Genomic DNA, 20,741 nt, shown 5'->3' with positions numbered 1-20,741 from the left:
ATACCAATGAAACACATTAAGAGGTCATACTTTTTCGTGAACAAACTGTAGCCAATAAACAGTTTTTTAAAAAAACAAATTAAAAAACAATTCTAAGTGCTGCCACAACATCCCTTTTCTTTAAACACATTATTCACAATAAATGTTCTCAATTAGAAAAAAAAAAGAAGAATACTTCTTTTAAAATAGTAAATTAAATGGCATTTTAAAAAATATGTACTGTGGTTCATTGGAAGTACACTGTATAGAAAACAGAAAAAAAAAAGACGAGACATCACCTGTAAGATAATGGAGACACTTTGCGATACACAACACCACCTTATGTAATATTGTAAGCAAATTATTAATGAACAAAAATGTACAGAAGCAGATGGACAAGTTAGTGAATATCATGGTACTGCAGAGCTTTAATACTGACACACATTTACTTTCCAGTGGAAGAGATAAAACACATATCTGAAAGTAATTGGGATGGCTTTATCAACGTCTAATGATACTGAATTTTGAAAATAATATAGTAAGGTGTTCCACCAAAGCTCAGCACAAGCTTTTGAATTAAAAGGGAAAAATAATTCTACCAGTGACTGAGTTAAACATTTTCCAGAGAATTAAATTTGAATTGTACCCTGAATAGTCTTCTCTTCATATGATAATACCAAAATAAAAAACATACATATGTAAATATGATGCCTTCTTTATCTTGCTTGAACAATTTTTGCACATTTTTACGTAATGGTTTTAACTATAATGGTTTAACAAGCAGGAAAATTACATATATTAATTGGTCACATATATAAATAAATGCATACATTTTTTTCTCAACTTTTTTTGGTTTGTAACCTGCTAAATAAGAGTCTTGACCTTAAGGAAGTTAACTAGCTTTTTTTTTAATATTCAGTAGTGCTGAGTTATAGTTGATGGCTGTAGTGTTTTATCTTATCATGGAACAAGTTAATGAAATGAAAAGCAACACATATTTAGCACTGTAATTTACCTTTCTAAAATTCTGCCATTACTAATTCTTAATACTGGTGAGCTCCAAGGCAATATATAAAACAACATAGACTGGTTATATGAAAAGGGTATTCAAATGGAAACTTGTGTTCATGGTCAGATAACTAACAGAAATAAGCTGTAGGATGCAATATTTAAATTAAGCATCAAATGAGTGGGCTATCCACATACAATATTCTAAGAAAAGTTTGACAATTTACTCATTGAGATTTGAGAGGTACAGAAGATTTGGACAAAGTCATGAAAATTAATGAAGAGACAGGATGCTGTCATTAATGTCCACTTACAGAGTCTGGTTTATTCAAAAAGTGTATAAACATGCGTTATTTCCTCATCATAGTAGTGTTTGAAGACACTCACTAAACCACAGGTCAAAGATTTTCTTTGCTTATATCCAACTTTTTGGATGTATTGTATTGCCATAAATGTACTTAATGCAAGTCGAAAATAATTTGACTGTTGCTTTCTTTCCAAACATCATTTTACTACAAATTTAGTGGATCCAGCTTCAGCTCTCACAGACTTCAGGTAACAGAACACAAAGGTTTGTTTAGACTGCATCAAAACAATTAATGTCATGAATTTCAGTGGTGCAGCTCTATCCTCTACTGTACTATACATGTATTGGAAAGATGAAATAAGATACTCTGATATTTCAATTTTTTGGAAGCAGCTTGAATATGTCTCAACAATAAATTGCATCCTTAACTACTTACTAGGTATTTCTTGAGTTTATATTATTTGTTTCTCCTGGAAATCTGTCTTATATTTTGGGTTGGAGAAATTAATAGTAATAATTCTTTTAAAACTGCAATATAAAACCAGCTTTAGTGAAACACCTTAAGTTCTTTTGTTTGTAACAAGGTTTGTTTTTCTTCCCCTTCATTTCATGGCATGGGATGGCTAAAAACAGATACTAAGGGCATCATTCTAGTGAAAGGGTCTAGGCCATCTCATGCTACCTTTAATTTTCATATTCATTCTTTAATCTCACACTTCCAACTTCTGACCCTTTCTTAAATAGGAAGAACAACTATGTTGCTTGCTTCTAAAGGATTTAAATCTGTCTCTAATGTCTTCACTGACATCAGTTTTGCCTGTCACTTTCTCATTTCTACACCCCAATGGAAAACCACCTAACACACTCCTTTACATCCAGCATCATCTGAAGTAGCTTACAGTATGTAAACCTTCACACATTCAGTCTCTTTTTTCTTCATGTCATGAGGAGTAGAGTTTTGTGCTTATCACCAAATAAAATTGCAGTGCAAACTTTAAACATAAAAGTTACACAATTAAAAGTTCATATATGGCACCACAGCCTATTAATTCACATATAGTACAACCGACCAATAAAAACAGACATGAATATGAACATAGCCAAAAAGAAGGTGAGCTTGCATAGCAATGCAACAAAAGAAATTATATACAGAAGGAAATCCTTTTCATCCTGGAGGGTGATTTTTTTTTCTTTTTTTTTCATATACTCCTGACAAGGAATAGTTTAAGGTGGATGGTGTATTAAAGAGAAGAACACAAGTAAGGTATCTGTGGAATATGTGTGGCTGTGTGTCTTTACATTGCATTTACAGTTCTTTTAATAGTACATAAATAAAGAAAATGTTCATTGCACTGTTTAGTGTCATCACTTCCATGAGTTCAGACCTGATGGTCCATCAGAGCAGCTTGCAGTGTGTCTTCTCAACTACTCTATAGAGAGAAACAAAGAGAGAGAAAGAGGTTGTAATAAGGAGAAAAAACACAAAACAAAGCCTATGGCAATATTACTGCAGCACAGGATGAATATTCAATAGGTTGGGAGAAAAGAGTTAATTGCTTCTAAGATGAAAAGCAATGGATGCTAAAATTCAGCACTTACCAACACCATATCTGAGACAGCACATTTCAGGGTTTGTGGATCAGCATTAGCTCTTTTACAAGCTACTGGGCAGTAACTGTCGGGAGGTACTGAGGGTCTGACTGCAGCAAATAGGAGGCAAACAGGCCAACAGATACATTGCTTTTACTAATAGACATACCAGTATGCCTGAGCTAGCTGGGAGGTTGGTGTACTACTTCAAACATAGAGTCAAACCCTTTGGCATCTGGTACTACCATCACGTACACAGCATTAACAAGGTTTTATACCAGGTTTAATAGATATTGAGTGATAATAGGAAGAAGTTTGGAAAATAATTCCCCTGGCCTGGGAAGCTGAGGAAAGAGTTGGGATATACAACTGAAAAACTGGGCTACACACTCAAAGAAAGAGGACCTCCATCTACGGTCAAAAAGAGCAGACTACTGCTCATCAAGCAACAGAAAGTTAAGGAGAAGGCATCACAAGCTTGCCACTATGCCCCACAAATTCAGCACCCTTTTCATTCACTTTTCTAAGAAAAACTGCCAATGGCATTTCCAAGACAAGCACACTACACTTTGCCAAGAAAATTCTGAATTACTAGAATTTCCTTTCAATTTCCCCAGTGTTTCACTAGCATTACACACTGAAAGATGTCCTATGTAGATAATGTTGGCGTGGCTTACAGATTTGAACTGGTCCAAACCAAAGAGCAAAAGAACTTAATTTGTTTGTCATCACAGGCAAAACACCTCAGAAGGCAAAAAGATCCAGGTCAAATTTAATCTGACTACCACACTCAACTTCCTCCTCTCTTCACAACAGATTTATAATTTTTTTCTTTTTGTCTATTTGAGAGTTTGAACTGAGCTAGAGATAAACTTACATAATTCACCAGTAAACTGTCCTTGACTGTTTGATCCCACATAGCCTACATTGAGAAGGTCACTGGCATTGCGTTGGTGACCTCCTCGCAAGACTTCACCTTTTCTAGGTCCAGTTGATCCTTTAGAAGAAGCTGTTCCTGAAGAGCTGTGGCCGCCAGGGGATGGGAAGTTGGGTTTACTATATGGTACGAGTGCCTCTTCTAGAAAAGCAAAACAAAACAAAACAAAACAAAACAAAACCCAAATAAATTCCTATAAACAGGCTATTCTTATATGGACATAATTTTCATTCCTGCCCTCAGATATCTGTCTTTTGTCTTGCTTTATAGCATCAAAATTTTACCTAAGAAAATAGACAACTCAGTGTTGTATCCCACAGACAAGGAAACCAGAATGAATTTAGTCTTGTTTTCATGTAAACTCATAAGTTTAATTAATTATAAAAAGTTTAGATTCATTATGAAGTAATAGATCATGAATCATAGATACTTTAATAAAAAAAGATTCACATACAATTTCCCAAACAATGCAGCTATGATTAGATTTTTGCTTCAAGCCTACATGAATGTGCTTTTTCCTTTTTTTAGCTTAAATTATGGTAATATTACCACAATCAATTTAGATAAAGAACTACAATATCAGCTAATTTAATTAGCTTCCAGCAGCTCAGTAATTTCTAACGATGCGAAGTACACTGAAGATTTTTTTTAACTGGTTGTGAATTACATTGGAAAATATTATATCATACATAGTATTAATAGTTGTAATATTTGGGGTGAGTAAATCTTCCTGCAGCTTGCTTCATGTTACATTATGAGCAAAAGGCTTACTTTTGCTCACTTGACTTCTTCCTCTGTGAAGACCTGTAATAACGAACTGCTTGCGAGAGCATGATTAATACCAATAAAGCATAGGACTGTATGTCTTCATATAGGATGAAGTAAAACAAGACATCACATCTGATTAGAGCTTCTAGGACATATTGTTGTAATAATCCTAACCTAAGAAGCAAAACAGCAGCACTGATTTAACACTGAAATAGAAGCACTGTTTTACTTCTTTGCTGTGTATGATCCACTTTTGCTGTCTGAGAAGCTGAAGAAAGAGACCTTGCTAAATATAGTTTGATTCAAGAAAGAATATGAGTATATATGCTTAACCTCAAACACAGGAATTGTCCCTTCTGAAATCAGTGGGATATCTCCTGCTTGAATCTTAAATTTTTTAAAGTGAATCTGAAAGGAGTTCCTTTATTTTGCTTTTCCTATTATCTTCACTCCTAAACAACCTGATGAGGAGAAACAGACTTTCTTTGACAGAGGGCAGGAACACAGAAGGAAAAGTAGGTGAGGATGGTTGGAAAGAAAGAGGAGATAAAAATGTTTTTATTCACAATCTTGAAGCCTTTGCAAAGGCTGCAGCAGCAGTGCAATTAACTTAGGGAAATGCCAAATGAGAACAAATTTGTGGAAGAAACCCAGGATTCCATTCTTTGTGCCTGCTGCCACAAGTGAATCTGTTGCAGAAGAGGGCAGGCAGCTGACTTCTTTCTCTGCCAAAGTATCTCCCTCTGGCCCTGCCCAAGGGACCAGAATACTTCCGCTGCAGGACGTAAGGGCATTATTAGTGTTTTGTGCTATCCTTGCTGAAATATAAAGACATGCTTAAAAGACATAGTAAAATGGCATTTAACAGCCATAGCCTCCTAAATTATGTTACTTGTTCTTTATATATCAAGCTCTGACAATAGAATCAGATCCAAACCTGGTTTCCAAAGGCTGGCTAAAATACGGAACAGCTTGCATTAAGGCAGCAATAAAGCAAGCAGCATAAATCAGTTTAGCAGAAAGCTGGATACATCTTTAAAGGATGGAAAGAAAAGTCACTAGCATTGCAAAAGAGTTTGAAGCTGACATATATGGTCAATTGATTTGTTTTTCTAGTTTGTGGACTCAGGATAAGGCCTCCTTCGGGTTCAATGAAATATTGAGAAAAAACGACCATGAATAAATATAAAGTGCATTATCATTATAGAGCATATGGTGTGTTAAATTATCTGTTGTGCCCTCAGAAATAAATACAATCCATAAAATAAGCAAACGTGACACAAAATAAAGGCTAAGTTTTTCACAACATTCTAGCACATGAAAAGCAGTTGTCTCAAGTCCTTAGAATGGGCTCACATTTATTAAACACTCAAAACACTGCCCCATGCCCCAGGCCTGAAAAGAATATGGGGAGCCTTTGCCAATGCCTTTCTCTTTGAAATACTGAGCCTCTGATTTGAAGATACAATTCTAGCCCCTGTGAAATCAGGATATATGTGTGTAATGATGTTTCTATACCCCATAAGATAACCAAAAGGCTTTTAATATTATCAAAACTATTGTAACTTGATCTAGCATTACTTTTCTAGAGGGGTAGCTGAGAATGTTGTATTTGATGTGCTGTAACTGCGGTTCCACAATGAAGCCATTGGCAGGAACTCAGTGATCTTGTTTATAATGAAAGCAACCAGTGGAAACATGGTTCCCAGAATTAGGTATTTTTATTCTGTTCAACTTCAAACCAAAGGTCTTGCTTTCAAAATCTCACTCACAGCTTGGTAATGTCTGAATGAAGCACCCAAAGCCGCAAAATAGATATTTTCTGGAAGCTGATAGCTAATAATAACTCCTTTTGGAAACACATTGAAAACTGGGACACGGCAGATTTCCAGAGATCTTTGTCATTATAAAGGAAGAGAAGTATAACTAATATTATTAAACCCCCAGAATTTTGCAATATAAACAAGCATCACCCACAAAAGTAGCCTTTTTAAAATCTGCCAGAGAAAAGAATACAGAGCAAGAAAACTGTAGTGCAAGAAGCTGGGATAAGAAGACAGATAGACAGATATGAAGCTCTGGCCCACCTTGTGCACAAACTTTATGAACCCTTCCCACCAAGGTAAAACTGTAGTATCTCCTAGAGGAATCCTCTATAATGCATAAAGGATATGCAATTGGTCTGTTCATCCTAAATTTGACAAGAACAAGATACCTGTAATCACTCCAGCCCTAAATTCAATGCTCATGTAGGGCACTGGAAGTGTCAAGATCAAGTTTTTTTTTATTTAAGGACAGATAAATACAAGTCCTGCAGGATGGGAATTTTACTACTCTATACCCTCTGTATCACAGAATAACTGACAACTTCTATTTGTACACTTATGAAGCAGAGGAAAAGGAGGGGAGTTCTTGATAACCAGGCCAGAGAAGCATCCTTAAAAATAATTTACAAAGAAATGAGATGTATAAAGTATATTCGGGCTATTTTCCATGTGTTTGTACATCTTGTACATTGTAATTAAAGTTGCTGTTTCACCAAGTAGCATGAATTTCACACGCTGTTATTAAACTGTGACTTCACATCATCATTTCACAACATGAACAAGCACTCACTTGTTTATGCAGCTGAAAGATTAGGGGGTTTAATGGTATCATTACAGTTGTATTTTAAAATATGGATTGTAGTCAAAATATTTACATTTTAAATATGGGTAGAAATATTAGGAGAATTTTATTCAGTAAATCCTGCCCCCATCACAGGTTTGCCTGCATGCTACTATTTTTTGTTTTACTGTGGGAGCTACATACATACTTGAAGAAACAGTGTAGCGCTACAGAAAGCTCCATGTACAGTATGGTTTGGGTTTTTTTTAATCTTCTTAATTGTTCTCTTGTATCACTCTAATCAGCACTGGGGTAACATGTGATTAGTGGGTTAAAGAAAATACCTAGTAAGGGGACCTGAAACAGCAGCTTTTACTTGAGGTCAGGCTGAGAGAAGGAATCTGCCAATATTGTAGAACTACAACTCTAGCTCAGCATCGTCTCCCACACACATTTTTACAGACTTGAAATCCATTTAGAAGATAAAGTCAGCACTCGGCAATGAACAGGTCCTGTATAAAGGTGAAAACCTGTGCTGTTGTCTTGCTGGGCCTAAGAGTTGAATGTTACTTTGTCATATCCTTGAGTAAGGAGAAGACACTGTTTTAAATACAGCTGGAAGGAATGTCAGTAGTTCAGAAGGATCAGCCTTCTTGCAGACATGCAAAAACAACTCCTGCCAATTTAGAAGCAGGTTGAAACAACTAGAAAATATAGCCCTGTATGTATAAATAAATATATCTAACAGAAAATACTCTAAAAATCTGTTTCTCCTTCCCTGCCTGCCTGAAACTGTTCCTGTTTTTTCCATCGCTCTGCTTGACAACATTATTAATTGCCCAAACACTGTAAAGAATGCACCAAGTCAGGCGCTAATGAGATTTCACTGTTGCAGGAGGGAAAACACTTGGATCACAAGCTCTCATTTCACTTTGCCTTTTCTTACTCTCCAGCCTGAGCCTCATCAGTGCTGGCGCCGAGGGGCATGAGGTGATCCTAGGCTCCTGCCAGATACAGAAACCCTCAGCTGAGAAGTGTCAAGAAGCCGTCTGCCCTGCCTGGGCTAGTGCAGCGCACACACACCTGATCCGAATGCTTGTTTGTGTTGGGCTTTCCTGAAATCCTCTTGGCGGTCTGTAGAGCTTATCCACTCCTGGGTTTGCCGCTGCCACTCTAGTGACGTCCTAGCTTGCCGGTCCAGGGAGCTCTTTGTTTCATCTACGTTCGGTGCATGCTGCCTCTCAAGAGAGCTTCCTTTCCTCTCTGCCGAGCCTCCGCGCTGGCCGGGGACTATTTGCTGCCTTAAACCCTGACCAGGGGGCGGGTCAGGTGGTGGTGGAAGATCTAAAAAACGTGAATAAGATTTAGATGAACTAAGTTTTTAGTTGAAACAGAAGGTCTATTTGACACTGAAAAGAAAAGTCCCTTGCAAATGGCATGAATCACTTAATTTGCTGATTTTAAAAGGAGGAAATTTCATGTTAATCAGAAATGTGGTTTTAACTTCTGCTAGTTTTTTATTTAGGTTACTGTGTTAGCTCTTTCTAACTTCCAGAAAAATCAATAGACTCTGAGCCCTGACTTACAGTTCTAAGCATGGGATTTATTTTCTGTGGGGTATACTCCAGCTGGCTCTTTCAGTAACAGCAAGCAATTAAGAAAGGCTATGAAAAACTGATCTGTGCCAGTTGATGATTTCCCCCCCTCATATTGGGGCTTGCTTCATCATCCCCATTTTTGGGCTTCACTTTCAGCTTGAGGTTTAAACTCAAAATCTAAATATACAACTTCATCAAAATGAATAAAATTCCAGAAAAAAAATTGGGAAAAATTATTCACAAAACCTACTGTCATTGAAAAAGCATCAACACATCTGTGAAAAATACATGTTTAAATGGAACCACCAAACAACCGGTGAGCATTTTACTCAAGTACTATTTGAAAGTTCAGCCAAGAGCTAGAGTCTTCACAGACAAGAGGAGGGCCACTCTTAAGTTTAGCAGTCTTGCAAATATAACCAGTCAAAACACAATTTCAGCTAAACGCTGAAAGATGCTTGCCTGGTCTCTAACAACTCCTGTCCTTTTCAAGTTTATCACTTGGACTACTAAGATGCTTGTAGAATTGAAAATCAAGCTTCTAATCACATTTGTGGAGGCAAAAGTACATTTTGTTTATTAGTCCTTGACCCAAGGTAATTATAGAGTCGGGATAATTATAATCCTAAATGTAAGATTTTCATGTAAACTATATGATAGACTAATAGTAGTCCAGAAAAGACTCAGATTATTTAAAAAAAAAAAAATCAGAAAAGGGAAGCACCTTTAGTATTGTAATGAAAACTCTATCATAGGGGATACCCATTTTATATATAGAACACTTGTTGATGATTCTGGTTTTGGGAAATGCATATCCCAAATAAATCTGCGCAGCCCCACCAACTTCACTAAACCGATGTTAGTTACACTAGATATTGGTCTGTTCTGCTTTCTAGTCTTTTGTACCTTACAGTGTTGTGAAGGTTTATCAAGGAATTGAACTTGTCTCAATTAACAGGCATGGAAAAGTAAACCTCTGCTTTGCCTGCAGGAAAGTCTGATGTTTATAACTCTAGTGAAACTGAAATTCATTGTATAAATTGGTGAGGAGGCCTCTGGAGGGAATTTATTTCAAAGTCTGTAATCCAGCTTTATATAATGCTACACAGACTTTTTTTCATGCCCTTGCTGTTAAAAGTGATACTTACACCTCATATTTGGGGCAGAAATGCTTCTAAAGTTGCTGAGATGTCACTCCAGTCAACATTGTCTCTTACAGATAAATGAGGACATATGGGTTATTTGTGTCTACAAGGGAAAGAGGTTGTATCTGATGTTGCTCCCGTACCTTTGTTCACAGCTGAAGCGCTATACCCCAGATCAAGATATCTACCTTCTGGCTAGAACAGCCTTATAATAATCTGTCAGTGAGCTTGGTGTACGCTCTATGTTCAGCACTAATTTATTCGAGAAATTTTCACTTATGAATATAGATGTGACCTTTCATGACAATGACTATACTTGAGTTACTGTAGGTGGAAGCAGGAGGGTATGGGAGCTTGCCAATGTTAAAATTGCTTTATAGTGTTGGCTTCTAAAACGGCATTTCTTATAATTGATTTTATTGCGATCATAACCAGTTAATGTACAGAACCACAATGCGGGCATCTGCTTATGCAATCTGAAATAGATATTACTGAAGTTGTGATTTATAAGCACTTTACGGAGATGCACTGAATCCAATAAACACAGTCCTAACTTGACATCTGACAATGTAATTTTCCAAGATAAAATATTTACTGTTGAATATAAACAAAATTTTTAAGTAGTATCATAGAAAAAAGTAAGAATTATTGCAGTATTAAACTTCTTAACATACAGTACCCTTCTTCAGGAATTGCCTTCTAATAGCTGTTATTAATTAGATACTGAGAAGGAAAGAAGCTTTGTACTTAAACCATACTGCATGTTCTACAGCTAGCTGCAATTCCTGGAATTACTGTAGACTTACACTGCTGCTTTACTGTTAACCTGATTCTTGCTTTTATCCATCTGCAAAATGGTCCTAGTGATTGCCTTATGCATAAAAATTAAATGAAAAAACATGTTTGTAAAGTTCTTTGGTTTTTTTAGACCTGTGGATGAGTTGAAGTGAAAAATAAAGTTTATCTTCTAATGAAGCTTCACCCAATTCTAGAAGAATGACAGGTAGACAGAATTAATGTAAGCTGGCTCCAGCCTAAGTAAAAACTTACTGAACTGTGTTAGACACGTCTGAGAAGATCTGTAAGGACAGTTACTAATTCCAGCCAACCATCACCTGACTAAACCATTTGCTTTTTCACCTTCTTACTCAGTTTGATAGTCATAGTAACACCTAACTTTCCTTTTTAATAAAAAAAGCTGGAAGAGAGCTTCATTTGGAAATATGTTTTTTATTTGCTCTACAGCTTAAATCCTGTAGTGCAAATCTTCTGCCTTAGGTAAATTACTAAATAAGCTCTGTTATCTCATCTGGGCATATTATAAAGAACCCATGTATCTGGAGTAATGAGTTTCTTCCTCCAATGCCACAAGAGAACAATCTTGCCTTTCCTTTCTTCTCCTCTCCTCTCACTTCCCAGCCAAACATGTCCATATGTGACCATGCACATGTCTCCACACACACTTGCAGGTATGCACATACATGATGGTTAATGGTTGGCATTTTGACCGCTAGTAAAGCGGTAACAGAGATCAGACAAGCTAGTAGGCTCAGTCCCTAACAGGCAGACTTATTACCACATAGAGGCAAGCCAACTCATTCCATCATATCAATAACTTCAGAGAAGTTTTGAATCTAGAAATGTAAGGACTTCAGCAGGATTTTCAGTGAGGATACCCAGAGTGGTATCACTGATTACCACTATACTTCCATCTAAATGACATTTATCTTCCAGGTGCCAGGTAAAACACCTGAAAACCCACATTGAGCTACAAACTTACTAGGCCAGTGGGATGTTATCCAGACTACTACCTGCAGCCTCTAATGGCAGGATCATCAAACCTGCAAGGCAATTTATAAGTGCATTGGCGGAGAGGTGATGGTCTTATTGATTTAGTAATGGAGGGATTGTGATTGAGAAGCTGTAGGACATCAGAGTGTCTGATAAGAGGCAGATGAATGGTCAGCCTGCAATTACTCCAGCCCTCCTTTAGAAGGTAGAGCATTGGCCAAATGATTCAGGCACCAGTCAAGCTTTGGCACAGCCTCTCATTATTAACAGGAAAAAACAGCAAGTTACAGAACCTACAAATATAAGGACATCCCTTTCTACCTGTGCCAGTGATTTGTTTTCCTGGGGGTGATAATTACTGCAACATTTAATAAGCCTCTGAACCACTTTCTAGCATCAGAAGGTAAGTGTCTTCTCTACAGTGATCTAACTAAACAAAAATTGATTTGTAATACATGATAGCAAGTCACTGGCAAAGCTAATAGAAGTCTTAAGTTCCAGTTCTCCTTTTTAAGCCCTAACCATATTTCCCTTTTGCCTCCTCTTTGGTTTTTTTAAACATCATGCTCAGCTAAGGAAGAGCTTTTAACTTCAGTCATGCAGTTACCATGCCACCACCTATATGACAGATTCTGCTGTTTTGCAATTCATGAATACATTGTTTCCAGGAAAACACATTATTCCTTGAGCGCTAGAACTAAAAACCTTCTATTTGTTTTTTATGGTGGACTGTGAGCTCAAAATGAATGTTTTCATCATCTGAGGGATTCATAAGGTATTCTTCCTCTGTGGATTTGTTGTTGTCTCCATGGTCTTTTAGGATGCGGAAGTTAAAAACCAAGTTGTACAGCAAGACAAATATGAAGACTCAATCTAGAGTCAGTCTCTAGAGGATTCTGACCTGTGACCAAAGAAAATTAAGAAGCAGGCTTTTAGGGGATTTTTGTGGATTGCTGTCAAAAGTAAGCATGAAGTTGTACCCTCATATGTTTACATAGTTTGTGATCTGTGTGCTATGTGTTAAATATTACAGTTTCTTAGGTCTTTTGCACTGTCCCACATGGTTGCAGTTAACAAGGAGGAAGTGCTCAGGATGTGTACAGGAAAGGGCAGAGAAAGGGCATGGCTGGAACTCACCTGGTCAACGAAAATTTAGTACAACAGATATCCAGTATATGGCCAGATTTAAACACAGGATTCTAGGACTCATGCAGCTTGGGAATTTGAAGACGACTGACAAACCAAGTATGTTTTCATATGACAAATCCAAGAGGAAGCAGTTGTAAGGCGATGGATTGGAGAAATCTCAAAATCAGGAGAAAATGTATAGTGATGCTTCCCATGGAAACCAGGACAGCCCAGGGCTGAACGGACTGGCCTGGATTAGGGCTCAGAATTGCTGGATCTATCCTAGGTTCTCCTACTTGCTTTTTCTAACCATAGCTTAAGCGTAGTGGTATTGTCTCTCTTTGTAAAGTTCACTGCAATATTCCACACAAAGCATCCAGTTACCATTTTTAATTTCTGTATACCAGAGGTCCCTAAATTCAGTTTGTTTACATACACACAGGTGGCAGCAGCAATCTTTAGCTTCCTTAATAGACAAATGTTCTTTTGCAAATTTAGCTATGACTCAGACTTGCCATTACACTTTAATGACTCATATTCAGTAAGAGTTGAAGTGGAAAAACTGTACAATTTGTGTTTGTTTGTTCCTGTGGTAAGACAGGATGAGAAGGGATCCTCTACTACTCCAGGACATTATCAATTTTTGAATATTAAATTAAATTTTTGAATAGTAAGCACTTTAACTACATTTATAACAGACAAATGTTAAGCTAACAGTGTCCAAAAGCTATTATGGTTACTTCCTGTGTCTGAGAGGTGGATTGTTGAAGGAAATATTATATCATTGGTGTTCTGACTCAAATATATGAAAGAAACTCCAATAAGATTAGTAATTTATAAAGAATAAATAGAAGACAATAGGAGATTTCTCTTTTTAAATAAATCTTAAAATCTGATCTCTTTCACTAATTCAAAACAATACCAGATTTTATGATGGAGTAACTCCCCAAGGAGTCACCCTTCCATCTGTCTCATGACTGAACTGGATTCCCATTAATTTTCTGGTACCCACATTACAGTTAAACATTTCGATAGCAACAGTACTCAAAAGCAGAAGGATTAAGGTTCCACCATAGTGACTGCACTACAAACTCACATGCACACAGAATTGTGGCCCCAAAGGCTCATAGTTCAGAATATGCTATGCAGAAGGGTTGACTTTACATAGGCACAGAAAGAGTATTGCCAGCACCACAAGCAACACCCACAATTTCCAGTTACTATTCTCATAGACACATCTATTTAATGGATTGGTGTAGCAGGGAGGCCTCTGGAATATATCCAGAATGGGAGGTCATTTATGTTTAAACCAAATCAGATCTGTATGAGTGGAGTCTAAGCTACCTTAAGCTGTTTCCCCAAATAATACGGTAATGAGGATGAGCCATAGAGCATGAGATGTAACAATAACCCCCTTGGTGAAGATTTTCACTTCTGGAATCTGTTCTCCACCTTTGTGGTCTGACAAACAAGGAATCTGTCAGACCATACTGCAAATTGTATCTGTACACCTGATAACATGACTGAGAGGAGAGCTCTGGTGGTTTTAGTGGTCATAGTCCACCTTGCAAACTGTTAATATATTTTATACATGTACCTAGAATAATAAATAGCACATTATAAATAAACCAAACTAAATATACTCTTTATCAAATCTATTTATTATGTTACCTGTCCAAAGAAGATAATGAAGGCAGTTCAACTTGATGATCCTTATGGGTCCCTTCCAACTTGAGATATTCTGTGATTCTATGATTCTCAAGTAATTTTTACTAGAATAAGGAGGACATTTATACTAAAAGCTAAAGTAATTTTTAAAATTATTTTTAGACCTTTGCCATACACTGGCAGATTTGTCAAGGTGTACTTAAGATTAGGAGATAGACTTACTGGCATCACACCCACTCCCATGGTCCAGATAGTGTTACAAGAGCCACTGAGGCAGGTGGAACAGTCTAGCTCTCAGAATTGCCCTGCTTTGAACACCGCAAGAGAAGTCAGCATGAGGAAAGTGATCATGTCTCCATCTGCATGGCATTACAGATATCCTTAGTGGTTCCTTTAATGCTCTTTTCCCATTAGCCTGCTTCTCCCCTCTGATAATTTCAACACCTACAGGAGCCAGGCGAGAGATCTGAAGAAATGAGGGGGAGGTAGCCAGCCAGCCACCTTCCTATCCAGTCCTCCTCAAAGAGTAACAGGCAGCAACTGCATCTTTTGCCAAACTCAAGACAGGATAGACAAAGACAATGGAGGACTGAGATAATCTTAGTCATTAGAAGAGCAGAACAGACATGCCTGAAATTTCCAGATGGGAGGCAGTGGTCAGAGAGAAGTGGAGATGTCAAAGAGGGAAACAAAGTCACTGAGGTCAGTGGATGTCAGGAATGAAGCAGCACGGACAAGACATGAGGCAGAATCATGAGAAAAGTGTGGCACATATTGCTGTAGCTGTTGGGTGGCTGTCAAAAACAGCACAAACCAAACAGAGCATTGTGGGACTGGCTCTACGCTTCTCCTTAGGAATGCATGCCATACTGCTACTGCTGGTGGTGGCTACTTTCATTTAATGTAAAATTACCCACAGGCCATTTTTTAATGTCAACTCTGTCCTGGTTTCAGCTGGGATAGAGTTAACTGTCTTCCTGGTAGGTGGTACAGTGCTATGTTTTGAGTTCAGTATGCGAAGAATGTTGATAACACTTTTTTCAGTTTTCAGTTGTTGCTAAGTAGTGTTTAGACTAAAGTCAAGGATTTTTCAGCTTCTCATGCCCAGCCAGCGAGAAAGCTGGAGGGGCACAAGAAGCTGGCACAGGACACAGCCAGGGCACCTGACCCAAACTGGCCAACGGTGTATTCCATACCATGGGACGTCACGTCTAGTATAGGAACTGGGGAGAGTCGGGCTGGGGGAATCACTGCTCGGGGACTAGCTGGGTGTCGATCGGTGGGTGGTGAGCAATTGCACTGTGCATCATTTGTACATTCCAATCCTTTTATTACTACTGTTGTCATTTTATTATTGTTATCATTATCATTATTAGTTTCTTCTTTTCTGTTCTATTAAACCATTCTTATCTCAACCCAGGAGTTTTACTTCTTTTCCCGATTTTCTCCCCCATCCCACTGGGTGGGGGGGAGTGAGTGAGCGGCTGCGTGGTGCTTCGTTGCTGGCTGGGGTTAAACCACGACAACTCACATGCAACACAGTCATTTTTGGGTAAGATTTATACTGAGATCTAAGAAAACCTAAGAGATGCTAACATGTTCAGAGCTGAAACGGAGAAAGGCTCCTTGAAGCCTCACTTAACCAAGCTCCAGACTGCTAGCATTGCAATATTGCTCACGTGGCAAGCTGGGGACCCCACTTCACCAAACAAATAATTCACTGTAACGTATATTCCTTAAAAGATTGCTCTGGGTTCTCCCACTCTGCACACCTGCCTGTTGCAGGTTATCATCAGGGACTTCACCATAACACTTACCGTCTGTTATTCCCTCCCTACGATGAGGCAAGGGGGGTTGGTCCAACCGTCCTCCCTTGTGTTTTTTAGTGGGCCTCGGCCTCTGACTCTGATTGACAGCCGCACTGGTGTTGCTGTCAGTAGAAAAAGGGCTGCTCGGCCGAGGTCTCTGAGAGGAAGGATATACTTTGCCTAAACAAAAAGAGAAACCAGATGAAAAAAATGTTATTGCCTTGAAATGGGCTGTTCTATTAATGTCTGTTCTGAAACATTAAACCTGATCTAATTCTCAGAGGCAAGCAAGCGTCCCCTTGAGGTACCCACTAATGACAACAGCTTTAAGACACACCACTACAAGCGAAGTGAGAAACTTGGCATTCTTTTGTCTTTAACTTTTATCATTAAAATCATTCCATCTGTTGTGATAAAACTACTGTATGCCATGTAACTCCTACCTGCTCTGTGTGCTGAACAGATGTGTCATAACAACTCCACAGCCTTTAGCAGGGAAGGAAAACAGTTCTGCAATCATATCAGATTTATCTCCTCCTGCCTTCCACCTTCACGTTTGCCAAGCCAGATTCTCATTTCAGGGGCTCCCATATGCACTGTATATCTGGAGTAACTCCAGTGAGATAAACATAACTGATTTTGCAAGCTATGTAGCAGTGTAGGTTTGTATACTTAAGGGCTCTTTTTTCTCAAGAAATAAAAACGGGGGTATATTTAAATGCTAAAATGTTCTTGTTCATTTTCAGTATTTTTATATGTTAAAAAAATAATGTATTCTGATTGAATTCCTCAGATTTTTTTTTATATATATATAGACTAACCAAACTATGTGATTTCTCGTAAAAAAAAAAAAAAAAATCATATTTGATGCTGTTGTGTGGAGCAGATCATTAAAAGCATCATGCAGGAACCATGGCAGCACAGTTCATTTACTACATTCACTTTCTCTTACTTTGGTATTTTTATTCAGTTAACTTAACTAGGTTTATTGTTTAATAATTGATGAAAACTAAAGATCACCATTTTTTACTTTCTTTTTTTTTCATCTGTATGTCATTCTTGCCAAATATCTTGGGTATGTTAACATTTTAATTCATTTACAACTGGTACTTAAAATTCTTACATGTTTTAATCCTATCTGCAGTGGAAAATGTATAAGCCAGGCAGAACTTCTGCTCTTTCAGTGCTATTGTAGGCCCAAATGGTGCCAGAGTTGATGGAAAGTAGCAAAATGGCTGTTTGTTATTTTACTAGTCAACTGACCCCAAGCTAGTAAGGAGCTTTTTTATCTTCTGGTTAATTTAGACCAGGGTCTACCCTGCTGTGAGTTATGTTTTCTACTAAAACCTTTCAACAGATGCGCTTACTTCCAACATGCCATCATACATGAACTGATCTAGATAAGCCTAATCAGGAGTAATATGCTACCTGCTACACTATTTGAAATATTCTCAGTGCAAAGAGGGCAAAGTGAAAAAAGTAGCCATAATCTTTCTAACATGGTGTTTTGCATTAATACATACATGTTAGAATAACATCTCAGTATTTGACTGCAGAGATTTCCTCACTGTCTCAGGCTTGATATTCTAACTTCTGACTGATGTGCACCCTGAGGAGGACTCTGCTCTTAGGCAGGCTTGTCTCCCAGCTGCGTGTCACTGCCAGCTATTGGAGGTTACCATGTTTGAACCCCTCATGTGGACATTCCCTAACTCTCCTCTACCAAAATAAGCCAAACTGAACTTAAATGGTATGAAAAGTATGCCTTTGCTAAAACCCGGCTCATTTTAACTGAAATGGGTTACAGAACGCCCACCCAAGCAGCTAATTCTGGAGCTGGGAGAAAGCAGTAATAAGCATTTGGGGGAAGGCTGGAAACATTAACCTCTATAGCTGGCACAGCTGCAGCCAGACAAAGACAAGTGATCAAGCCCTTGTTTCACAGATAAGGATAAAACAGCAGATGAACACAGACAAAATATTAAAATTTCATTTAAAAATAAAAAAAAGACCACTAATGCAAAGAAATTCAGATATGAGCCTGAAATTCCATCCTAGCTCACAGCACATTGCACAGATGTCTTGCAAAAATAAACTCGCAACATGCAACTGCAACTAGTGAGTGCAGGACGAAGATTCTTCACACTTGACTAAAGAAATGTAATTATTCATTCAGAATGTTGGATTGAAAAAGAAATAGACACCAAACATTCCTTCTTTTATCCCTCCATGAAAATCAGGGAAAATAAATAGCACTGACCTAAATCAGACATGGGGCAAACACAAATGATGTGCAGGCTCCGAAAACACATTTTTCAATGCACCCAATAATGATTACAGCATCTTGTATTTGTATGCAGTCCTTCCAGTAAGAACTGCTGAGCAGTATCAGACTCTCTGTAGTAGACTTGGTATGTTTAAGTGGAGGCAAGAATGAATCCACTAATTCTTGATTTAATTTCCAAGGGCGTTAAAAAGGAAAACTGTATGAACTTCACAGCAAATCACACGATGGCTTCTGGAAACTGGAATCAAAGTGTCTGGCAAGAGAGACACCTTGCACCTGCACTTACCAATGCCTCTTATGCTTGGCAATCAAATGCACCCACGTGAGGCTATCAAGTTGGACTTCTCCTTTCGTATCAGTGAGAATATTTCACAGCTGTTCTGAATGGGTGAAAATAACTGTCCAGACTCCAAAGGAGTAAAGAGTCAGGACCTTCAGAGTCCCTCCAGAGCAATGAACAGAAATAATACTGCTGCTTCACCACTACAAGACGCCATTTTGCACGATGGGGGGGTTGCTGCAGTGCAGCAGGTCCATAATAGGCATGTCTGATTGATCCACACTGCCCTGGGAGGTATCATATCGTAATGAAATTGCAGTAAGCACTGGGGAGTTATTTCCATTTGCTGAGGTTTTTGTGAGGAAAAGAGGGGAGGGCTGTTTGTTTACATGTGGGTTTTATTTTGTTTCCATTTTGCTTGCTGGATCATTAAGAGAGTAAGAAGGTAATAATCATAAAATCTCTACCACAACCGTTGAATACTTTGTCGTATCCTAAACTCTAATAGTCTGTCCGAGGAATAACATGCAAGTATTCAGTTTAAGTGCATTTGTGACCTAATTAAGCTAGGAAAATATAACTGACAAGAGAGCTCTCATCCTTTCCTTGTGCTTTCCATTTACACAGCTACAATAAGAAATTATATTTATTGAAAAGTGTCTATGTGTTTGTGTGTCTATTTACTTTTGTTAGGTGTGTGTTTGTGGTGGAAACTGTACTTCTCGATGGCCTGATACAAGTGACATTAACTTTGGGTGAATCTTTGCATTAGCTTTTACTGAGGCCAAGAACACCACCAAAAAACAGGTTGGGAAGGATTTACTCCTTTTATTCAAGACTGTTTAGGAGACTCTTCCAGCAAAATAGGGTATTTTAAATTATAGTTTGGCCAAATGTGCCCATAGTAGATCAGTGAAGGTCTACATCAGGTTTTGTTTTGTTTTGCTTTGTTTTTTTCAAATGATGAGACAGCTTTACTGAGTCAATTTTCCACTAGTGTAAGAAGCAAGTGAGGGTTTTAACTACTTTTTAACGGTGATATAACTATCTTTGAAGGATGATTATGTCTGACCAAAGTCAATGGCAAAAGACCCAGAGATCTGAGAAACGCTGTATCTGTTCACTCTGTAGTTTGTTGGCAACATAGGACTTCGCAATCGATTCTTTTCTTCATTCCTAACATTCCTAAAAGGCAGTGTTTGCCATGAAGTCACTGCATGCAGTAAGCCTGCAGTTTTCAGCCCTAGCATGTGGAGACATTTCTCATAAATGCATACATTTTACTGAAGGATAGACTTCATACCAGACTAATAGTAAAAAAATCTAAATTATAGGAACCTGTGGGCAGGAATTGGCTAAGAAAGCATAACGAAAATATGATCCAAGTTCAAACTTTGCTATTAGATTTGTAGATTTAAATAATTAGTTATTTTTGATAAGACTAAGCACATGCAAATACATTCTTTTTTCCAGAATATTTAAAAATAATTTTTACTTATCTTTTTTTTTGCTAGAAATAAAACATATGGAGCTTTAAAAATATGAACTAAATTATGTTTACTTTTCATTAATTCATTTTAGAAGATCGGCTGTTTTCAAAAGCAACAGTCACTTTACCTTTGTTACATTTAACTTGGCAGATTTAGTTGACAATAATTAAAATTAAATTTTATCAATATATATTAACTTATTAAGTATTTTTAAATCAGCTATTAATAAGGCTTTTAAACAGTTTGTATTGTTAACAATAAAAGCACACCAATTTACCCCATGCTTAGAAAAACTTCACAGAAGAATACACTTTTGCAAGAAGAGATGCAACAGAAGAGCAGGGATGGAG

At 37.7% G+C, this 20,741-nt stretch overlaps 1 protein-coding gene across 1 annotated transcript in view; it reads right to left on the bottom strand.

Moving 5' to 3' along the window:
* Positions 1-1,510: 1,510 nt before the first annotated feature.
* ROBO2 (roundabout, axon guidance receptor, homolog 2 (Drosophila)) overlaps positions 1,511-20,741 on the bottom strand; it is a 469,290-nt gene continuing 450,059 nt past the window's right edge. The window contains exons 26-29 of the mRNA XM_010567635.1: positions 16,344-16,514; positions 8,280-8,540; positions 3,762-3,962; positions 1,511-2,724 (exon numbers count right to left, since the gene is read on the bottom strand). Of these exons, the coding sequence (XP_010565937.1) occupies positions 2,723-2,724; positions 3,762-3,962; positions 8,280-8,540; positions 16,344-16,514 (635 nt within the window). The 3' untranslated portion in view covers positions 1,511-2,722. The remainder of the gene's footprint in view (positions 2,725-3,761; positions 3,963-8,279; positions 8,541-16,343; positions 16,515-20,741) is intronic.

This window comes from Haliaeetus leucocephalus, unplaced genomic scaffold (genome assembly GCF_000737465.1).
Source record: "Haliaeetus leucocephalus isolate CR32 unplaced genomic scaffold, Haliaeetus_leucocephalus-4.0 Scaffold228, whole genome shotgun sequence".
In the NCBI taxonomy this organism is placed as follows: domain Eukaryota; kingdom Metazoa; phylum Chordata; class Aves; order Accipitriformes; family Accipitridae; genus Haliaeetus; species Haliaeetus leucocephalus.
This window is presented reverse-complemented; position numbering and strand designations above follow the sequence as displayed.